We start from the raw sequence: 17,844 nt of genomic DNA, 5'->3' as shown, positions 1-17,844 counted from the left end.
TCTTTCTTTATTTCTTTCTTTCTTTCTTTTTCTTTCTTTCTTTTTTTCTTTTTTTAGATTTCATATATTTGACAGAGAAAGGGAGAGCACAAGTAGGTGGAGCAGCAGGTAGAGGGAAAGGGAGAAGCAGGCTCTCCACTGAGAGGGAGCCTGATACAGGGCTTGATTCCAGCACCCTGGGATCATGACCTGAGGCAAAGGCAGAAGCTTAACCAACTGAGCCACTCAGGCACCCCTCCAAACCTGTTTCTAAAACAAAAACATTGCCCAAGAAAGAGTACACAAAGATAGGTATCCCCTATAGAAAAAGCCTAGAGGAATCCTGAAGGAGAAAAGCAGAGATAGGGAATCCTGGCCAGCCACTCTTCTTGCTATCAATCACTGTGTTGCCCTGCAGTGCTGGCTGGCTGAACAGTCAGCCCCTTAATTAGGGTTCTCTACTCTGATCCCTCTCTGAATCCGTAATATGATTCTCTGACATGTCTGGGTCAAAAGGAAAAATATTTTACTTATGTATTCATAAGAGACACAGAGAGGCAGAGACAGGAGAAGCAGGCTCCATGTAGGAGCCCGATGTGGGACTCAACCCTGGAATGCCGGGATTACATCCTGAGCCAAAGGCAGAGGCTCAACTGCTGAGCCACCCAGGCATTCCTGGGTCAAAAGGTTTAAAGAAGAAGCCAAAATGTGAGTTTTGGTTAAGGGATGATCATCATCTTGAAATAGAATCTTTGGTATCCATAGAAATATGCACTAAGTCAAGGACACAGATTTTATTTTCAAAGAAAAAAACGTTTTTAATCTATTCCGAAAGCCTTAAATTATATCCTCTCTTAGTTTTAACCTCCAAAAAGACATTTTTATCTTCCTTGGATCACCCTCTACCTCCATATCATCTCTGGAGAGTTCCCTACATGGCTAAACCACATCTCTCCCCGTGGTCTTTTCCATATAATTCCTCTCATCTCCTCCAGCCCTTTATTCTAGCACCTATGCATCTGTGAAGTAGTAGAAAGTAGCTGAGCTTCAAACCTGCTCAGCTGTTACTATCAATCAGAGAAATCATATTATTTGATTAAATGAGTTTTCCTTTAAGAGGCAGAAGAAGGCTGTCCAGTAATGTCACAAAGGATTAAATTGGTCTCTTTACAACTTCTATCCTGGGAGAGGAAAAAAAAAGAAGACATCATTACACTCAGGAAATCTTCACAAGTATAGAGGATCTTTTTCCTATCCATTTAAAAAAAATATATTTTTAAAAATTTATCTCTGTACCAATGGTGAGGTTTAAACTCACAACCCTATGCAAAAAAAAAAATAAAAATAAAAATAAACTCACAACCCTGACTTCAGGATTCATATGCTCTCCCAACTGAGCCAGCTAGACATGTCCTCAGTTTTTTCCTATCTAGAAAACATCTCACAGATGCATGATGAGATTATTAATAGTGTTATCTCAGGGGAGTAGAATCAGGTAATCTTTACTTTTCCCTTAGTATTTTTATAAAATAAAGATGTAGAATTAAAAAAATAAATTTTAAAATTCATCAATTTCAATCAGAAAAAAAATACTGTTTTTTTTTTTTAAAGAAAAAAATACTGTTTTTTAAAAATCACATAGAGGGGTGCCTGGGTGGCTCAGTTAGTTAAGTGTCCAACTATTGATTTCAGCTCAGGTTATGATCTCAGGGTCAAGCCCTATCATCCAGGCTCCAGCTCAGCAGGGAGTCTGCTTCTCTCTCTGTCTTTCTACCCCTCTCCCCACTCATGCTCTATCTCTCTGCCTCTCTCTCTCTAAAATAATAAATAAATCTTTAAAAAAATAAAAATCACATAGAAGCCCTCAATCAGATGCCACTATTAACTTTTTCTGGTGTGAACTATGGAGATTATTATTCTTTCTTTCAGAGTTTGGGACAGAAAAGGGGGGTGCCTGGCTGGCTCAGTAGAGCATGTGACTTGATTTCAGGGTTGTGAGTTTGAGCCCTACATTGGGTGTAGAGTTTACTTAAAAAAAAGAAAAAGAAAAGTTTAAGACAAAAAAAGAAAGCCCACTTTCTATAAAAAATTAACTTCCAAAATACAATAATAGTAACTCAGAATAAAATCTCCTTAACTATTAAATATGGTCAGCCTACCCTAAAGCTCACCCTTACCTCATTCACAGGGGTCAGAGTACTGGATTGTTGCCCGTTCATCTGTAAAATGAAATTACATGTATCAATCATTACATTATAAGCCTCATACATTCAAAGAGAAAATACTCCATGAAAACTACTGCTTTAGCCTTTTTCAGAGGATCCATTTAGGTTACAAGCATATTGAGAATTATAGGGGAAAAAAAAGAATTATAGGAAAGTTCCAAATACTAATATTGTGGTAAATTATTAATCACAGAAAAAATACTCAGAATAGTCCTTAAAGAACCGTGGTCTGTATTGTTCTTTTGGTCTATAGACCTCATCTTATAAAATATCCCTAGCACAGAAGACTTAAGAATGACATAATTAAATTATGATGTTTTAGGAGATTGAATAATGTAATTATGTGCTACTTGGTTTAGGAAGGAGTATTTGTAAAATTAAGAGAGATGTCATGAAGAATGAGGCAGAAATATGTTGGGAGACACAAGTATATCTTCTTAGCCCTCACCTGGGAGGTAGTAGTCATAGACTGTGATGGTTGCTGGTTTCAGGTTAGTGACCAACACACTTTGGCTGATGGTAAAGGAATAGGTCTGAGTCTTCTTGCTCAGCTGTGGAGAACAAAGACAAAACATCATATTAAAACTAAAGTGAGGGATCCCTGGGTGGCGCAGCGGTTTGGCGCCTGCCTTTGGCCCAGGGCGCGATCCTGGAGACTCGGGATCGAATCCCACGTCGGGCTCCCGGTGCGTGGAGCCTGCTTCTCCCTCTGCCTATCTCTGCCTCTCTCTCTCTCTCTCTGTGACTATCAAAAAATAAATAAAATAAAATAAAAAAAATAAATAAAACTAAAGTGAAAATAACACTCTGTATAATGTGGAGGCTAAAAGACTTCTGTCTTCACATAAATTTTCTGAAACCCTTTTACCAACCCTTCTGCCCCATACCAGTCTTAGAGATACTGGCTTCTGCTGACTTCCTGGCTCTTTCTTCTTAGGATCTTATAGCTTTCTGGCCCTTCTATAAATTGGTTCTCTCCATTCTTGGTCTACTCTAACCCATGGTTAATTGAAGTGGCCAAAGAAACAAATTTTCATTTTATTTAAACAATTCTACGCTCCCTTTTGGTTTTCTCTCTTCATTCCAGTCTCCTATCAGATAATATCTCCTCAGAGAGGCCTTCCCTGACCACCTTTTCTTAAAATGGTCACATTCTAGCCTACACATTTAAAAAATATATATTTTGGGGCAGCCTGGGTGGGTCAGCGGTTTAGTGCCGCCTTGGGCCAGGGTGTGACCCTGGAGACCCGGGATCGAGTCCCACATTGGGCTCCCTGCAAGGAGCCTGCTTCTCCCTCTGCCTGTGTCTCTGCCCCTCTCTCTCTTTCTGTGTTTCTCATGAATAAATTAATAAATAAATAAATAAATAAATAAATAAATTTTGTCTATTTATTTTTGAGAGAGAGCTAGAAAAAGCATGAGCTGGGGGAGAGGCAAATGGAGAGGGAGAGGCAGGCTCCCCACTGAGCAGGCAGCCTGACATGGGGCTCTATCTCAGGACCCTGGGATCATGACCTGAGCCAAAGGCAGATGCATAACCAACTAAGCCATCCAGGCACCCCTGACCTACACATTTTTAAATGATATAGATAGCTCATATTACATATCTGTTAGACAGTACTGCACTGGAATTGACTAAGAATATTTGCTATAGTATACCAGCATGGAAGTAGAATTCATTTCATGGCTATGGACTCATTCTCTCTTATCTCTGTGTATGTGACACTAGTAAATAGAGTATATATACTAACCTATTAGTATTAGGAAGTTGCAAAGCTTCATAAGCAATCAAACTCTTAGGTTCACTTCTGAATACCTACCTCTTCCAAGTAAATGTTCAGGATATCAGTTCCAGATTCCACCTTCTTCACCAGAGGTTGTTGGAGAAGCTGAATAAGAAAGGGAAAAATAAAACAGACTAAGATCCAGAGCCTTCGTATCCCTTAGGGTAATATTCCAAAGCTCTGTCATGATCAAGGAGACAATATATACTGTGGAGAAAATAAGAAAAAAGAACCACGACTATTCCAGTTTCCATTTTATGTATCTGATGCACTGTTGTAGCACACCGAAACAATACAATCATGAGTTGTATCTATATACCATAAAGCCCACTTCACCAGTTTTTTAGGGATAATGTTAGGTCCCCTTGGAGTTAGTTAAATGTAGAAAATAGAACAGACTTACTAACTGATTGGTACCCTCCTTGGGGCTGAACCCAGAAAGCATCTTCACTTCTACAATGGCCATATTGGAAGAACTGCGACTCCCCACGTAACTAAGGGCAGAAAGAAGCACATCAGTGTGAACCCATTATTTTCCCTCTCAGCATACTCTGTATCCCCAGCACACACATATACACACATGCACACAAATACACACACACAACTCTATGCTTCTATGATCCAGGTGCCCCCACCACCAGCTTTTCTTACCTGGTGTGTATGGTGAGCATCAAGGATCGAGGTGAAGTAGCTTGCTCACATCTAGCTTTTCCCATTTCCACACTAAGACTAAAGGTGTTCACAAACTTAGGAGGGGGAATATGGTATATCAGCACCATCTAGCAGTGGGAAATAGATAACCAAATCAGAACTGGGAAGAACTTTATCACACAGTCCAAACTATTTTCTCTATAAACAAGATAGAGTAAAGATTCTCCTGGTGGCAAAGATGCCCTTGGACTCTCCTTCCCAATGCATGTTTGTTCTCATGGATCTCTACTTACCTGCACATAGACACAGCCCTGGCCTGAGGCTTCCAAGGTGTACACTCCAGGGATACTGGGCAGAGTTTCCTGCTGAAGCACCAACCGGTTGGCAGCCTGAATGCTGAAAATGTGCTGGAAATTCTTATTGGATTTTACAGCCAGGTTGACTTTTTCAGATGTTACATAGGCTACAGTGGCATATTTGGCAAGAGCTTGGAGAGCAACTACAGTATCCTAAAGAAGACAATCAAGCATATGCTTACATTTTGTGAGCCACTGGCATTAGCCTCAAACAACCCCATAACCTATATATCTGGTTGTTGTTCATCAGCTTGGACAACACCTCTTCTAAGTATCTAAGAACCACATTCATTAATGCTGTGGAAGCTGACATAGAAACTATATCTTGCCTGTGTAGAAAATTGCCATCAAGCTAGTATTAAACTATAGGCCTATAGGTCACTAGGCTAATCTCATATTCATATACTTTTTTTTTAAGATTTTATTTTTATTTATTCATGAGAGACACGCAAAGAGAAAGGCAGAGACATAGGCAGAGGGAGAAGCAGGCTCAACGCAGGAAGCCTGATGTGGGACCTGATCCTGGGACCCCAGGATCACTCCCTGAGTCAAGGGCAGATGCTCAACCGCTGAGCCACCCAGGCATCCCTCATACTCATATTCAACCAAACATAGCTTCAGAACGGGCTAGAGTTATAAACAAGTGGATAACTGTTCAGTATGTATTTTGCAGTTTCCTTATTTAGAGAGGAAACAAGCAGAGATAGCCCTAAAAATTGCACATTCTTCAGTTGTTTAGCTGTGTAATGATCTTCTATGGCACAGCTGGAGAGGGTATCAGTGGATCCTATCTTGCAAGCCAAGGCTTCTTCACCACTGTGTCTTATGACAATCTTTTCATCATTCGGGTATAAGATAGATAAACTGCCACTAAGAGAGTATGGCATCATGTAGTTGGAACTTGTTTATTCTGAAAACATGATTTATATAAACTACAAGTAAAGAAAAAAGAGAGTGAAATGTTCAGAAAATTGTTATATTTTACTGCTACGAGTATGTCTATATGCTTGATACTTAGTGCAATATCTACAGAATAAAGGAACCCCACTTTCTTCCTAACCCAAGTTTAAAAGAACAGTTGTAGACATCACATGGTCATATAAAAATAGGAAGACAGGTCACCCACCCTGGGAAATCTGTGGATAAGTGATAGCTGTGCAGTTGACCATCTACAAACAACTTTTTGTCTACTCTCTGTGAACTGGATCCAAGGAGGTCCTTATTACTCAAATATGTGGAAGCAATTCAAGAAATGAGACCTCGTTATTAGCTGGAAAACCAGTGTTAAGTGCTATATGACTTCTTGTAATAGCTAAGGATTTTATTCAAAAACAATTTTGAGGGGATCCCTGGGTGGCACAGCGGTTTGGCGCCTGCCTTTGGCCCAGGGCGTGATCCTGGAGACCCGGGATCGAATCCCACATCGGGCTCCCGGTGCATGGAGCCTGCTTCTCCCTCTGCCTATGTCTCTGCCTCTCTCTCTCTCTGTGACTATCATAAATAAAAAATTAAAAAAAAAACATCAAAAACAATTTTGAAAAAACAAAAAAACAAAAACAAAAACAATTTTGACATGTGTCACTGAGAGTTCTAAACATTTCACTCACTGCTTTCTAAAATTGTATGTCATAATTATTTAGGACTCACAAAAAGTCCTTCCTGATCTTTGGCCTTGAAGTAAGGAAGTATATAGTACTATATAATTTTTTAAGATTTCAATTAAGTCTTTTTAAGATTTTATTTATTTATTCATGAGAGACAGAGAGAGAGAGAGAGAGAGAGAGAGAGAGAGAGAGGCAGAGACACAGGCAGAGGGAGAAGCAGGCTCATGCAGGGAACCTGATGTGGGACTCGATCCTGGGATCCTGGGTCCAGGATCATGCCCTGAACCAAAGGCCGATGCTCAACCACTGAGCTACCCAAGCGTCCCTCAATTAAGTCTTTACTATATTCAAGCTTAGTGCTCTTAACATCTTTACCAAACACTGTATCAATAAAAATCTATTCCTTTTCCAGGTCTAATGTACATGTTACATCTTCAGTGAATCTGGCCCTAATTTCAACAAGTCAGAATATAATCTTTACAAGGGTAAGCAAAATGTTTTCTTGATTATTTTGTATCCTTAGTGAATTGGACATGGTATGTATTTAATACCATTTGCAGAACAAATGAATTAATGACTACTCTCTTTATGATCATCTAAGACAATTTTTATGATGCTATTAGAATTTATCGTGCAATTCTATCCCTTTTTCCCTCACTGCCACCTAATTCAATTTTCTTGAATTACCTTACTCTTAACCTAGACAAATGAAATATTGTCCTTATCTCTTCAAATCCAGTGTCTTCCACCTCTAAACCACCCGTTATACAAATAACAGGTCAATCTTCCTGAAACAAAGTTTAAAAAAAATCAATATCTCCTCAAAATCTTGAGTCTGTTATGCAAGGGCCTCTTTCATAGTATAAAGCTGCCCTAACTTTCTAAACTGAAGTCCCATTATGCTTTAGATAACCCAGTTTTCCCAAGAGTCATCCTATACTTTTGCAAACTGTTGTCTCTGCTCAAGCCATTTCCCCTTCCTTTCAATAGCTGCCTCCCAAAATCTTACAAACTTACATACCCTTTTATTTCATCTATCTATCTATCTATCTATCTATCTATCTATCTATCTATCTATTTATCTATCTATCATCTTTTAAGTAGGTTCTACACTCAATGTGGGGCTTAAACTCATGACCCCAGGAACAAAAGTCACGTGCTCTACTGAATAAGTCAGCCAGGCACTGCTACATATTATTCTAGATGTACCTCAAATGTCATTCTCCTGAAGATTTTTCTTATCCTTCAAGTTGATGTAAGGTCTTGCTCCCTTTTGAAATGCATTATTTTGTATCTTTTGTATCTTATGTTATATAACCAAATCCTGCTCTGTAATTATTAGAACTTTTCCTACTTTTTTTTTAAGATTTTATTTATTTATTCATGAGAGACAGAGGCAGAAATACAGGCAGAGGGAGAAGCAGGCTCCCTGCAGGGAGCCTGATGTGGGACTTGATCCGGGAACTCTAGGATCACACCTTGAGCCAAAGGCAGGTGCTAAACCACTGAGCCACCCAGGTGTCCCGCACTTTTCCTAACTTTACTTCTAGTTTGTTAACTTTTTTAGAGTAGAGATTATATATCTTACTAACCTCCCAGTAGTAGAAGGAAGTATACCCGTAAAACCTTGCTTTTATGCTTCCAACTCATTTCTAAGCTTTTAACATATAATTTCACCATAATTATATATGTCCTATTCACATGTAAAACACTGATCTCATGATGTTTCATACTATAAAAAGAAAGAGAATTAAATGCATATTGTACTATTTATGTGTTCATATGATCCAATATTATTTTGCTTTTTCTCTATATATAGAATTAGAAGTCCCTTGACCTAGAAGTCAAGGGCAATAGCTTTGTTGTTATTGTTTTGTTTTGTTTTTTTCTATTTCCACACAGGACCTAATCCTACCTGATGTGTGACAGTTGGAAAGGAGGCTATTTACCTGAGTAGAAGAGAAGCCCCCATATGCATTACGTTGCTTGGTTAACCAAGCCACTATGGCAGTGGCCTTGGCTATCTCCTTTTGAGTCAGGCTGGCTTTGCTAAGTTGGGCCAGTAATATATATGCTGTAAGTTCCACATCTACAGCCTCAGGCTGAGACCAAGGTCTGTCATCCAATGACGGAATAGGCTTTTGGCTCCAGTGAATAGACCCTCCTATGGAAAAAGAAGCATAATTAGGAAATGGCTTCTCATATTCAATTTGTAAATGCTACACCCTAGAGCAGAGCAAGTACCAACCAAAAGTTAATCATGAGGTAGAAAAAAATATTTTTCAAATCTTTTGATATTTTGGCTATTATGTTTACACAGAGATGTGTGTGCGCATAAGTGTGTGTGTAGAGTCATACGAAATTACCCATGGTGAAGCTGAGAATATCAGTATATGCTTCCAGTAATTATATGAAAACCACTCTCATTAATTTATAAATTCTAATGCTAGTAGATATAGGTAAGTAGAAACTTACAAGAATCTTATGTATTTTGGGGCATTTTTTTGACTTATGGAATTCCATTTTTAATTTTTCAGCCTTTATTTTATTTTATTTTTATTTTATTTTATTTAAAGATTTCATTTATTTATTCATGAGAAACACAGAGAGAGAGGCAGAGACATAGGCAGAGGGAGAAGTGGGCCAGCACAATGTGGGACTCGATCTCGGGACTCCAGGATCACACCCTGAGCTGAAGGCAGACGCTCAACCCAGGTGTCCCTCAGCTTTTATTTTATTTAATCAAAAGTTTAACTTTTTTTAAAGATTATTTATTTATTTATTCAAGAAACAGAGAGAGGCAGAGACACAGGAAGAGGGAGAAGCAGGCTCCATGCAGGGAGCCCGACGTGGGACTCAATCCAGGGTCTCCAGGATCACGCACTGGGCTGAAGGTGGCGCTAAACCACTGAGCCACCCAGGCAGCCCAAGTTTAACATTTTTTTAAAAAAGATTTATTTAGGGATCCCTGGGTGGCGCAGCGGTTTGGCGCCTGCCTTTGGCCCGGGGTGCGATCCTGGAGACCTGGGATCAAATCCCACGTCGGGCTCCCGGTGTATGGAGCCTGCTTCTCCCTCTGCCTGTGTCTCTGCCTCTCTCTCTCTCTCACTGTGTGCCTATCATAAATAAAATTAAAAAAAAAAGGATTTATTTACTTATTTGAGAGAGAGAGAGAGTGTGTGTGTACAAGTTGGGGGTGGGACAGAGAAAAGAAAGAATTCCAAGCAGACTCCCCACTGACCGTGGAGCCTCACCACCCTGAGATCATTACCTGTTCTGAAACCAAGAGTGGAGCCCCACCAACTGGTAATGGAGCTTGCTTAAGATTCTCTCTCTCTCCCTCTCCCTCTGCCATTCCCTACCCCTCTCTCCTCCAAAAAAAGAAGAAATAAGAAAGAAATCTCTAAGTTTAACTTTTACCTCATCAACCTCAGTGATCTCATACAAAGAATTGTTAAAGACCTTTATAAAAGGGAGATTCTATAATGCCCATAGGTCTTCTGATTAGCTTCTACCATCTCTTTCCTCTTCATGTTAAAAGTATAACAATGCCTTTAAAGACTTCCATGGGCTTTCTCACAAAACTCTCAGCAATGATCTAATGACTTCACAACTTTTCCTAAAAAGATATGATAGAATATATGTGGGACCATGGGGACTAGTGAAAACTATAGATAACTCACAACATATTTTCATAATTTCAAAGAACTCCTCACATGGGCAACATACCTGAGATGATGGCCTGCTGGTCTAACTTTTCAAGAAGAACGTTTCTGATGTCCATCTCCCCAGCCAGAGAGAAAGTATAAGCAAGGAGGGCCTGTGTGTAGAGGTTGGTAGTAGAGGAAACAGAGTCTCGGAGGCACTTCAGACCCTGACTCACCATTGGGTCCTGAAAAGTAAGATAAAGAACTGACTTAATAAGGCATTCCTGGGAAAATGGGAAGGGATAAGGAAATCATCAAATCCTTTTTGTTTTGTTTTGTTAAGATTTTATTCATGAGAGACACAGAGAGAGGCAGAGGGAGAAGCGGGCTTGCCACGGGAAGCCCAATGTGGGACTGGATCCCAGGACCCCGGGATCATGGCCTGAGCCGAAGGCAGACACTCAACCGCTGAGCCATCCAGGTGCCCTTCGTTGTATCCTTTTTGAGTTTATAAGGGTGAACAGGGATTAAAAGTAGTTGAATTCCTCTACAACTAGGCACAATAAGAAGGATATAAAGAGAAAAAGCTAGAGATACTTACATGTGCGGTCATTCCCATTTCCAGCAATGCAGCTGTGATGTATGCAGTCAGGGAAATCTCATCTTCAACACCACCCTAGAGGGTACAGGGACCCCACATCAGGGCAGCAGACAGCACAGCATATGCAAGAATTATGTGCAATTTGCAAAAAAGCATCCCCTCTTAATGGGTGGATTATTTAAACAAATAAGCAAACAAACACAGTGGAGGGGATAAGGAGAAAAATCTCTTATTCTCAGGTTCTTACTGAATCTGTGCCTCTTCAAATGGACATCCTCTCCAGAAGTAAAAGGCCCAGCCTCTTCTCCAGGAGAGATAAGGTGACACCTGCCCTGTTTAATCCCTTTCATGGAAAGATATTAGCAATTTTTAAAAACAGCTAATCTAAATTGTTATCCTCATCCTATAAGGAATTCTATAAGAAAAAAAAGATTAAACAGGTTGCTCGAGATTACACAGCTAATAAACAGGGACTAGGATTTGAACTCAGGGAGTTTAATTATGGAGCTCCTGCACTACACCACTAAGCTTGCTATACTGGTGATGGGTTTCTTAATAGACTGGCTGGGTCTGGTAAAAGAGGAAAAGGGAAGACCTCTGGGATCTTGTTGGAATCAAGCCCTGGTTTGTGCTACTTCCACATGTATTTCACACAGTATGTAAGAGGAGAGCACCTTGGGGGCACTAATAAAATCTTGCATAAGGAAAACTAATGAATCCTTTATAGAGACTTTTTTTTTTTTTTTTTTAATGCTCAAGATTTGTAATCAAAGCCCTGGAACAGCAATGTAAATGATTTCTCTAGTAACATACATACAAATCTTTTCTTTCACTGGGCATACTCTGAATTGAACAAATTCTCCGGATGTATCGTAACACCTCATCCTGTGTTCAGGAGGGGTACCAGCAATGCAGTGAATGGGCAAGGGCAGTGCCTGTGGAGTTCTGAGGCCATGATTCAAATTCCAGTCCTACCCTGCATTAGCATTCACCTTGGGCAGTTCACTTAATCTCTGCACCTAAATTTCTTCATCTGTAAAATGGGATTAATAATGGCATACCAGCAGCTAGCTCATTAATTTGTTGTAGACATTAAGTAATATCAAATAAACAAAGTGCTTAGAGCAGTGCCCGGCGCAGAGTAAACTTCTTACAAAAAACACTAGGTTGTCTATCAGTCCTCACCAAAATGGCCTTGCTCCAGATTTAGGGAGATAGTATACAACTCAGTGAATGTCTCGTCCAGTGGTTCTCATACTTTCACAAATGTCAGAACCACCTCAAGGGCTTGTTAAAAATACAAATTGCTGGCCCACATCCCCAGAGTTTCTCAGAGTAGGTCCAGGGTAGGACTAGAATTTGCATTTCAAACTCGTTCTCAGTAGCTGCTGATGTGAGAGCCATGCATCAGTACATTTTCTAATTCTACAGATATGGAAGCTGAGGCTCAGATTGGTTAAGCATTTTGAGCAAGGTCACTTAGAGCTAGGACTCAGACCTAAAGAACACTGACTCCCAGGCTTATGCTCTTTTGATTCTGCTAAGTCAGAGTTGCAAATTCCTCCCAGACCTGACAGTGGGCTGAAGACCCTAGGACAGATTTGCACCTTCATAGCTGTGTGAATGAGGTTTCCCACATTAGCATAGCAACCACTGGGGAGCTGGTTTCCCGCCATCCACTTGAGAGCATCCTGGATATTCTTGTCATCAATGAAGATAAATTCTTGAGCTTGGCCAAAGCATTTGGTGACAAACGCTGTCAGCCTATATGGGTAAAGACAGAAGTGTGGCATGAAGGGGGATTCCCCAGCAAGGGTACAATAGTTTTATATTTTATTTTGGTATATGGTTCCAGAAGAGGATTAAGAAAACATAATGCCATAGGAGGCTAGAAAAGGGAGATATTATTGGGCATTAATGGGGACAAGAATTGGAGAGTCACAAGGTCAGAGAGAAAGGTGAGGGGCTTGACCATACATGAGGCTGAAATAAACAATATTAAAGAGGCAGAGAAGATAGATATAAGAAGGAATGGGGTTTGCTGGAGGGGAGGGAGGTCGAGGGATGGGGTAACTGGGTGATGGACATTAAGGAGGGCGCGTGATATAATGAACACTGGGTGTTATAAAAGACTGATGAATCACTGACCTCTACCTCTGAAACCAATAATACATTATACGTTAATTAATTGAATTTAAATAAAATTTAAAAAAAGTAGAAGAAATAGGGTTAAGAGGAGAGACAGGGGAATTGTTCCTTAGACCCAGGAATTATGCTCTGGAGTATACTGAGAACTGGGCAATATTACCATGTGTTTCCATCTCCATCCTGCTCCCCAAAGGCACTGTATGAGCCGTTGCTGTGTTTGTACATTAGCTCCTTCTGGTACCCTGGGAAGCCAGATATGATGTTAGATCACAGGGACAACTTCAAAAAATATGCCTTTCAAGGCTTTCAAGGGTGCAGAACACTGCAGGGGGAACTCCCCTGTATCTTATTAACTTATCATGGACCCTAGAGAATTTGTCCAAGAAGAAAGATTGAACCAACTCACCTATTTTCAGGAAACCCACTGCCTGAGACTTGATTTCTTCAGTCAGCAGCCTTGCCCTCTCCAGATACTGCAAGACGTAGATTATGGGAGCAAACAAGACCATGTTCTGCTCCCCACAGCCCCTTGGCATCTGCACCAGATTGTCTAGGTTCTGTAGGGCCGTGCCCATAATGTCTCCTGAGATCCAAAAGGAGAAAGTTGATGATAGAAGGAGCCCTTGTGAGTTACGTCATTCATTTAACAAACATGTACCAGCTATCATTTAGTTGAGTACCTACACTGTGCCTAGGAGACAATAAGTCAAATACAGTCTTTACCTCAAAAGACCACAATCAGAGAGGTAAACACTGACAGAACATTATGAGTAGATTCGTTATAAACAATTATAATATAGCACTATAATATCGGGTTCACACAAGGTACTGGAATACACAGAGAAGTACATAGGCTACCTAGGGGAATTCGGGGTTTTTAAGAGGACGTGTCACTGGGGCTGGTAGTGACATAACAAAACCCACAATACTTAGACTCGATTGCTAAGGTCCTCCACCACATATAAATACATTATCCTCCAAATTGCCATGTTCCCCTCAAGCACACACAATCCCGGCACCTTTTTCCAGTTATAGCTACTGACCTAGCCATATATTTATTTTATAAACCAGTAAGCCTGACATAAGTGACCCATTAATGCACTTTAGCCATTAAGTTCAATTCAAATCTAAACATGTACTAATGTCAATTATGTGGCAGGAAATGTACTAGAAATAGAAACTAAAAAGACGTGGCTGTTGTCCTCAAGGAGCCCACAATGCAGTATGAAAGACAAGCCTAGAGAGTAAGCTATATACTACAATGAGTTCTATATGACAAGTATGAATCTAATACCTTCAAAAATAGAGAAATTTTAACCTGGAAAGGATTTTGGTAGGGATAAATATAAAGAAATAATCTAACACATCCAGGGCTCCTACTATATGCTAGATACAATATGGAAATTTTATATATATATATGTATATATATTTTAAAGATTTATTTTTATTTATGATAGACATAGAGAGAGAGAGAGAGAGAGAGGCAGAGACACAGGCAGAGGGAGAAGCAGGCTCCATGCTGGGAGCCCGACGCGGGACTCGATCCCGGGACCCCAGGATCAGCCCTGGGCCAAAAGGCAGGTGCGAAACCACTGAGCCACCCAGGGATTCCTGGAAACTTTATATTATATTTAATTTTTATACCAATCTTAGAGGTAGGTTATCATCACTGTCTTACAGAGGGAAAAAAAGGATCAGGACTGTCCACTAATTTTTTCAAGGTCACATGGCCATTAAATGGTAGAACTAAGATCCCAACTCAGATATTATTTTCAAGCTCATGCTTTTCTTTTCTTTTTTTTTTTAATTTTTTATTTTATTTATTTTTTGATAGTCACAGAGAGAGAGAGAGAGGCAGAGACACAGGCAGAGGGAGAAGCAGGCTCCATGCACTGGGAGCCCGATGTGGGATTCGATCCCGGGTCTCCAGGATCGCGCCCTGGGCCAAAGGCAGGCGCCAAACTGCTGCGCCACCCAGGGATCCCCCAAGCTCATGCTTTTCTACTCAATCCCTCTCCTTGCCCAGAGTGAAGTGTCCCATCTGTGTAAATAGGTTTATCTTCCCTAAACTATACTCAAATAAAGTCTTCATTTTTTAAATGGCTGCTACAAACACTATGTCTCTCCTCTACTCAATTTATAGACCATGTTGCTGAACCTAAATATATATGAAGCTTCCTTGACCTTTAACTTCCTCTGTTCAGACTCCTTTCTGTTTTTAACTATCACATACATCTATCTAATCCCACGTGTACTGTTACTTATAGAGTGTATTTACCAACTATAAAATAAGCTCTCTGTCACTTCTAATCTAACATGCCTTCCTTCAGATAAGTCTACATGGCCCACCCCACTTCATGCTTTGGCAGATTTCAGTCTCATTTTTTTTCTTTTGAACAAGGATCTCTGGCTATTTACCCAGAACTGTAACATAAGCCTTGGTTGAATCAGGAACAACATCCACAGGGAGCTCCAGTGAGATAGATTCTGAAGCCACTTGTCCTGCAAGAGGCAGAGAAAAGGAGAAACTATAGAAGGTAGAAGTACTGGGAGTTCAAGCCCAAACCATAGGAAAACTGTCTATAATCTAATGTTTTCTGTACCCAGTGCTTTCCATGGGATGGAGGCAATTTTTTTTTTACCTACTCATAGTGCTCTCTGCTGAAAATAAATCCCCCCAAAACACATAATTGTGTTGTACATTTTTTCTTCTTCATCGTGTCTCTCAGCTAATCCGCCCTACTAGGGATAGCACTCCAGATTCTCCTATCTCTTCTAGTCTGTATATTCCCTCCTTAGCCTACAAAAATCTCTTGTTGCCTAGGGAAATTCTCAGCACCAACCCCTCTCTGTATTCACCCACCTTTTGGGCATAGCAATGAGCTGTAGGTCTTCTCCACAAGGACTCCCTCAGGCTGACATGAAGAGAGACATAGGGTAAAAACAATGAAGATGAATGTCTGGGCAGGTGGCAATGAAGGAACAGGAAGCAGAAGGGAAATGGGGAGAAGCCCTCCCTGTGCCTCCAGGGCTTCTTAGAATTGGAGAGAACAGAGTTTCTCTTTGAAACTCAGGAGAACTCTATTTCAATGCCGTGATGGGCCTATCAATAAAATTCTTTCTGAGAATGGGATAGAGCTAAGGACAAGTTTAGAAAACTTCTAAGAGGGAGGACTGACAATGGTGTTCATAATGGGATAAGAAAAGCAATTAATGATGATATTAGAGATTTTAATAAGAGAAACTGACATTTAGTGCGTCTCTATAATAAAGTACCAGGTACTGTATTAGGCACTTTTTTTTAAGATTTTATTTATTCATGATAGTCACAGAGAGAGAGAGGCAGAGACACAGGCAGAGGGAGAAGCAGGCTCCATGCAGGGAGCCTGACGTGGGATTCGATCCGGGGTCTCCAGGATTGCGCCCTGGGCCAAAGGCAGGCACTAAACCGCTGCGCCACCCAGGGATCCCCCCTATTAGGCACTTTCATAGAGCATTGGAATGGGTTAAGCAAATAATTAAGGGCAGAAAGGCACCACAGAAGAAGGAAGGTGAGCTACCTGATTGAAGTGGGAATGAGACACCTGTGAGGGACTCACAGTATAGCTAGACACACACACAACATCCCTGGGGTGACTGCTATCCCCACCTCCGAAGCTGGGCCTGCAGAAAACTCACCTTGACCAGAACTGGTTTGATAAGTGTGTCACTCTGGCCCTTTGCTGGAATGAACCCCTTTTCCCCCCCACAGAGTTCACTGCTGTCCAGAATCTTAGTAGTGATAGTAAAGTTTACATGACCTGGAAGAAAGAAGGAGAAAGGAAGGCATTAGCCCTATTACGAGAGGTACCAAAGAGGTCTCTTCCCCTCTAGACCAATGCTTCTTAAAATTAATGGCATGCAAAGACCTGTGGATCTTTTAGAATACAAACTGACTCAGTACATCTGGGGCAAGACCTATACTGATATTTCTTTTCTTTTTCTTTCTTTTTTTTTTTTTTTTTCATTTCTAACAAGCTTCCAGGTGAAGTCCAAATGGTGGTCCAGTGAGGCAGGCAGCCTCTGAGGGCCCCCAATGATCCCTGCATCCCGAAATTTACACCTTGTGTAAATTCCTCTCAGAGCATGGGCTGGACTATGTGACTCACTTTTAATGAGGCGGATAGGGCAGGAGCAATGAGATGCCATTTCTGAGATTAGGTTATAAAAAAGAATATAGCTTTTGTCTCAGGTGCACTCTTTCTATTGGGCCACTTGCTCTGCAGGAAGCCAGCTGTCCTGTCCTGAGGCAACCCAGTGGAAAGATTCATGTGATGAGATACTGATGAGGCTACTGGCCCACAGCTGAGGCCAAGAATTGTGGCCTGTGAGGAGCAGAGACTTTGGAAGGTGTGTGGAAATGGATCATCTCCTAGTCAAGTCTCCAGATAAGAACACAGCCCTGCTGACAGCTTGACTGGTATTTCATGACAGACCTTGAGCTAGAAGCACCCTGGTACATTCTGCACCTAGATTACTGGCCCATGGAAACTGGGTGATCATAAATGTTTGCTCTTTTAAGCCTTTAAATTATTGGGTTTTTTAAAGGATTTTATTTCTTTGAGAGACAATGACAGCATGAGCAGGGGGTGGCGGGAGCAGAGGGAGAGGGAGAAGCGGACTCCCCACTGAGCATGACTCTGGACCCTGAGATCATGACCTGAGCCAAAGGCAGATGCTTAACGGACTGAGCCACTCAGGCGTCCCAAGCCACTAAGTTTTAGGGTGATTTGTCAAGCCGTAGTAGATAGAATATTTATATTATAGATAGTTTTAGAAGTATAAATAATACTTCTGAAAACCAGGGTT

General features: G+C 40.8%; 1 protein-coding gene across 1 annotated transcript in view; it reads right to left on the bottom strand.

Annotated features, from left to right (window-relative positions):
- Positions 1–777: 777 nt before the first annotated feature.
- A2ML1 (alpha-2-macroglobulin like 1) overlaps positions 778–17,844 on the bottom strand; it is a 40,152-nt gene continuing 23,085 nt past the window's right edge. Inside the window, exons 21-36 of the mRNA XM_055336783.1 lie at positions 16,675–16,796; positions 15,860–15,911; positions 15,415–15,498; positions 13,402–13,578; positions 13,156–13,237; positions 12,455–12,611; positions 10,848–10,922; positions 10,329–10,491; positions 8,549–8,763; positions 4,933–5,148; positions 4,640–4,767; positions 4,392–4,482; positions 4,025–4,093; positions 2,653–2,755; positions 2,157–2,198; positions 778–1,160 (exon numbers count right to left, since the gene is read on the bottom strand). Of these exons, the coding sequence (XP_055192758.1) occupies positions 2,158–2,198; positions 2,653–2,755; positions 4,025–4,093; positions 4,392–4,482; positions 4,640–4,767; positions 4,933–5,148; positions 8,549–8,763; positions 10,329–10,491; positions 10,848–10,922; positions 12,455–12,611; positions 13,156–13,237; positions 13,402–13,578; positions 15,415–15,498; positions 15,860–15,911; positions 16,675–16,796 (1,775 nt within the window). The 3' untranslated portion in view covers positions 778–1,160; position 2,157. The remainder of the gene's footprint in view (positions 1,161–2,156; positions 2,199–2,652; positions 2,756–4,024; positions 4,094–4,391; positions 4,483–4,639; positions 4,768–4,932; positions 5,149–8,548; positions 8,764–10,328; positions 10,492–10,847; positions 10,923–12,454; positions 12,612–13,155; positions 13,238–13,401; positions 13,579–15,414; positions 15,499–15,859; positions 15,912–16,674; positions 16,797–17,844) is intronic.

Source organism: Nyctereutes procyonoides, unplaced genomic scaffold (assembly GCF_905146905.1).
Source record: "Nyctereutes procyonoides isolate TBG_1078 unplaced genomic scaffold, NYPRO_anot_genome, whole genome shotgun sequence".
Taxonomy (NCBI): domain Eukaryota; kingdom Metazoa; phylum Chordata; class Mammalia; order Carnivora; family Canidae; genus Nyctereutes; species Nyctereutes procyonoides.
Note: the sequence above shows the minus strand (reverse complement) of the source record. Positions and strands in the feature narration are given on the sequence as shown.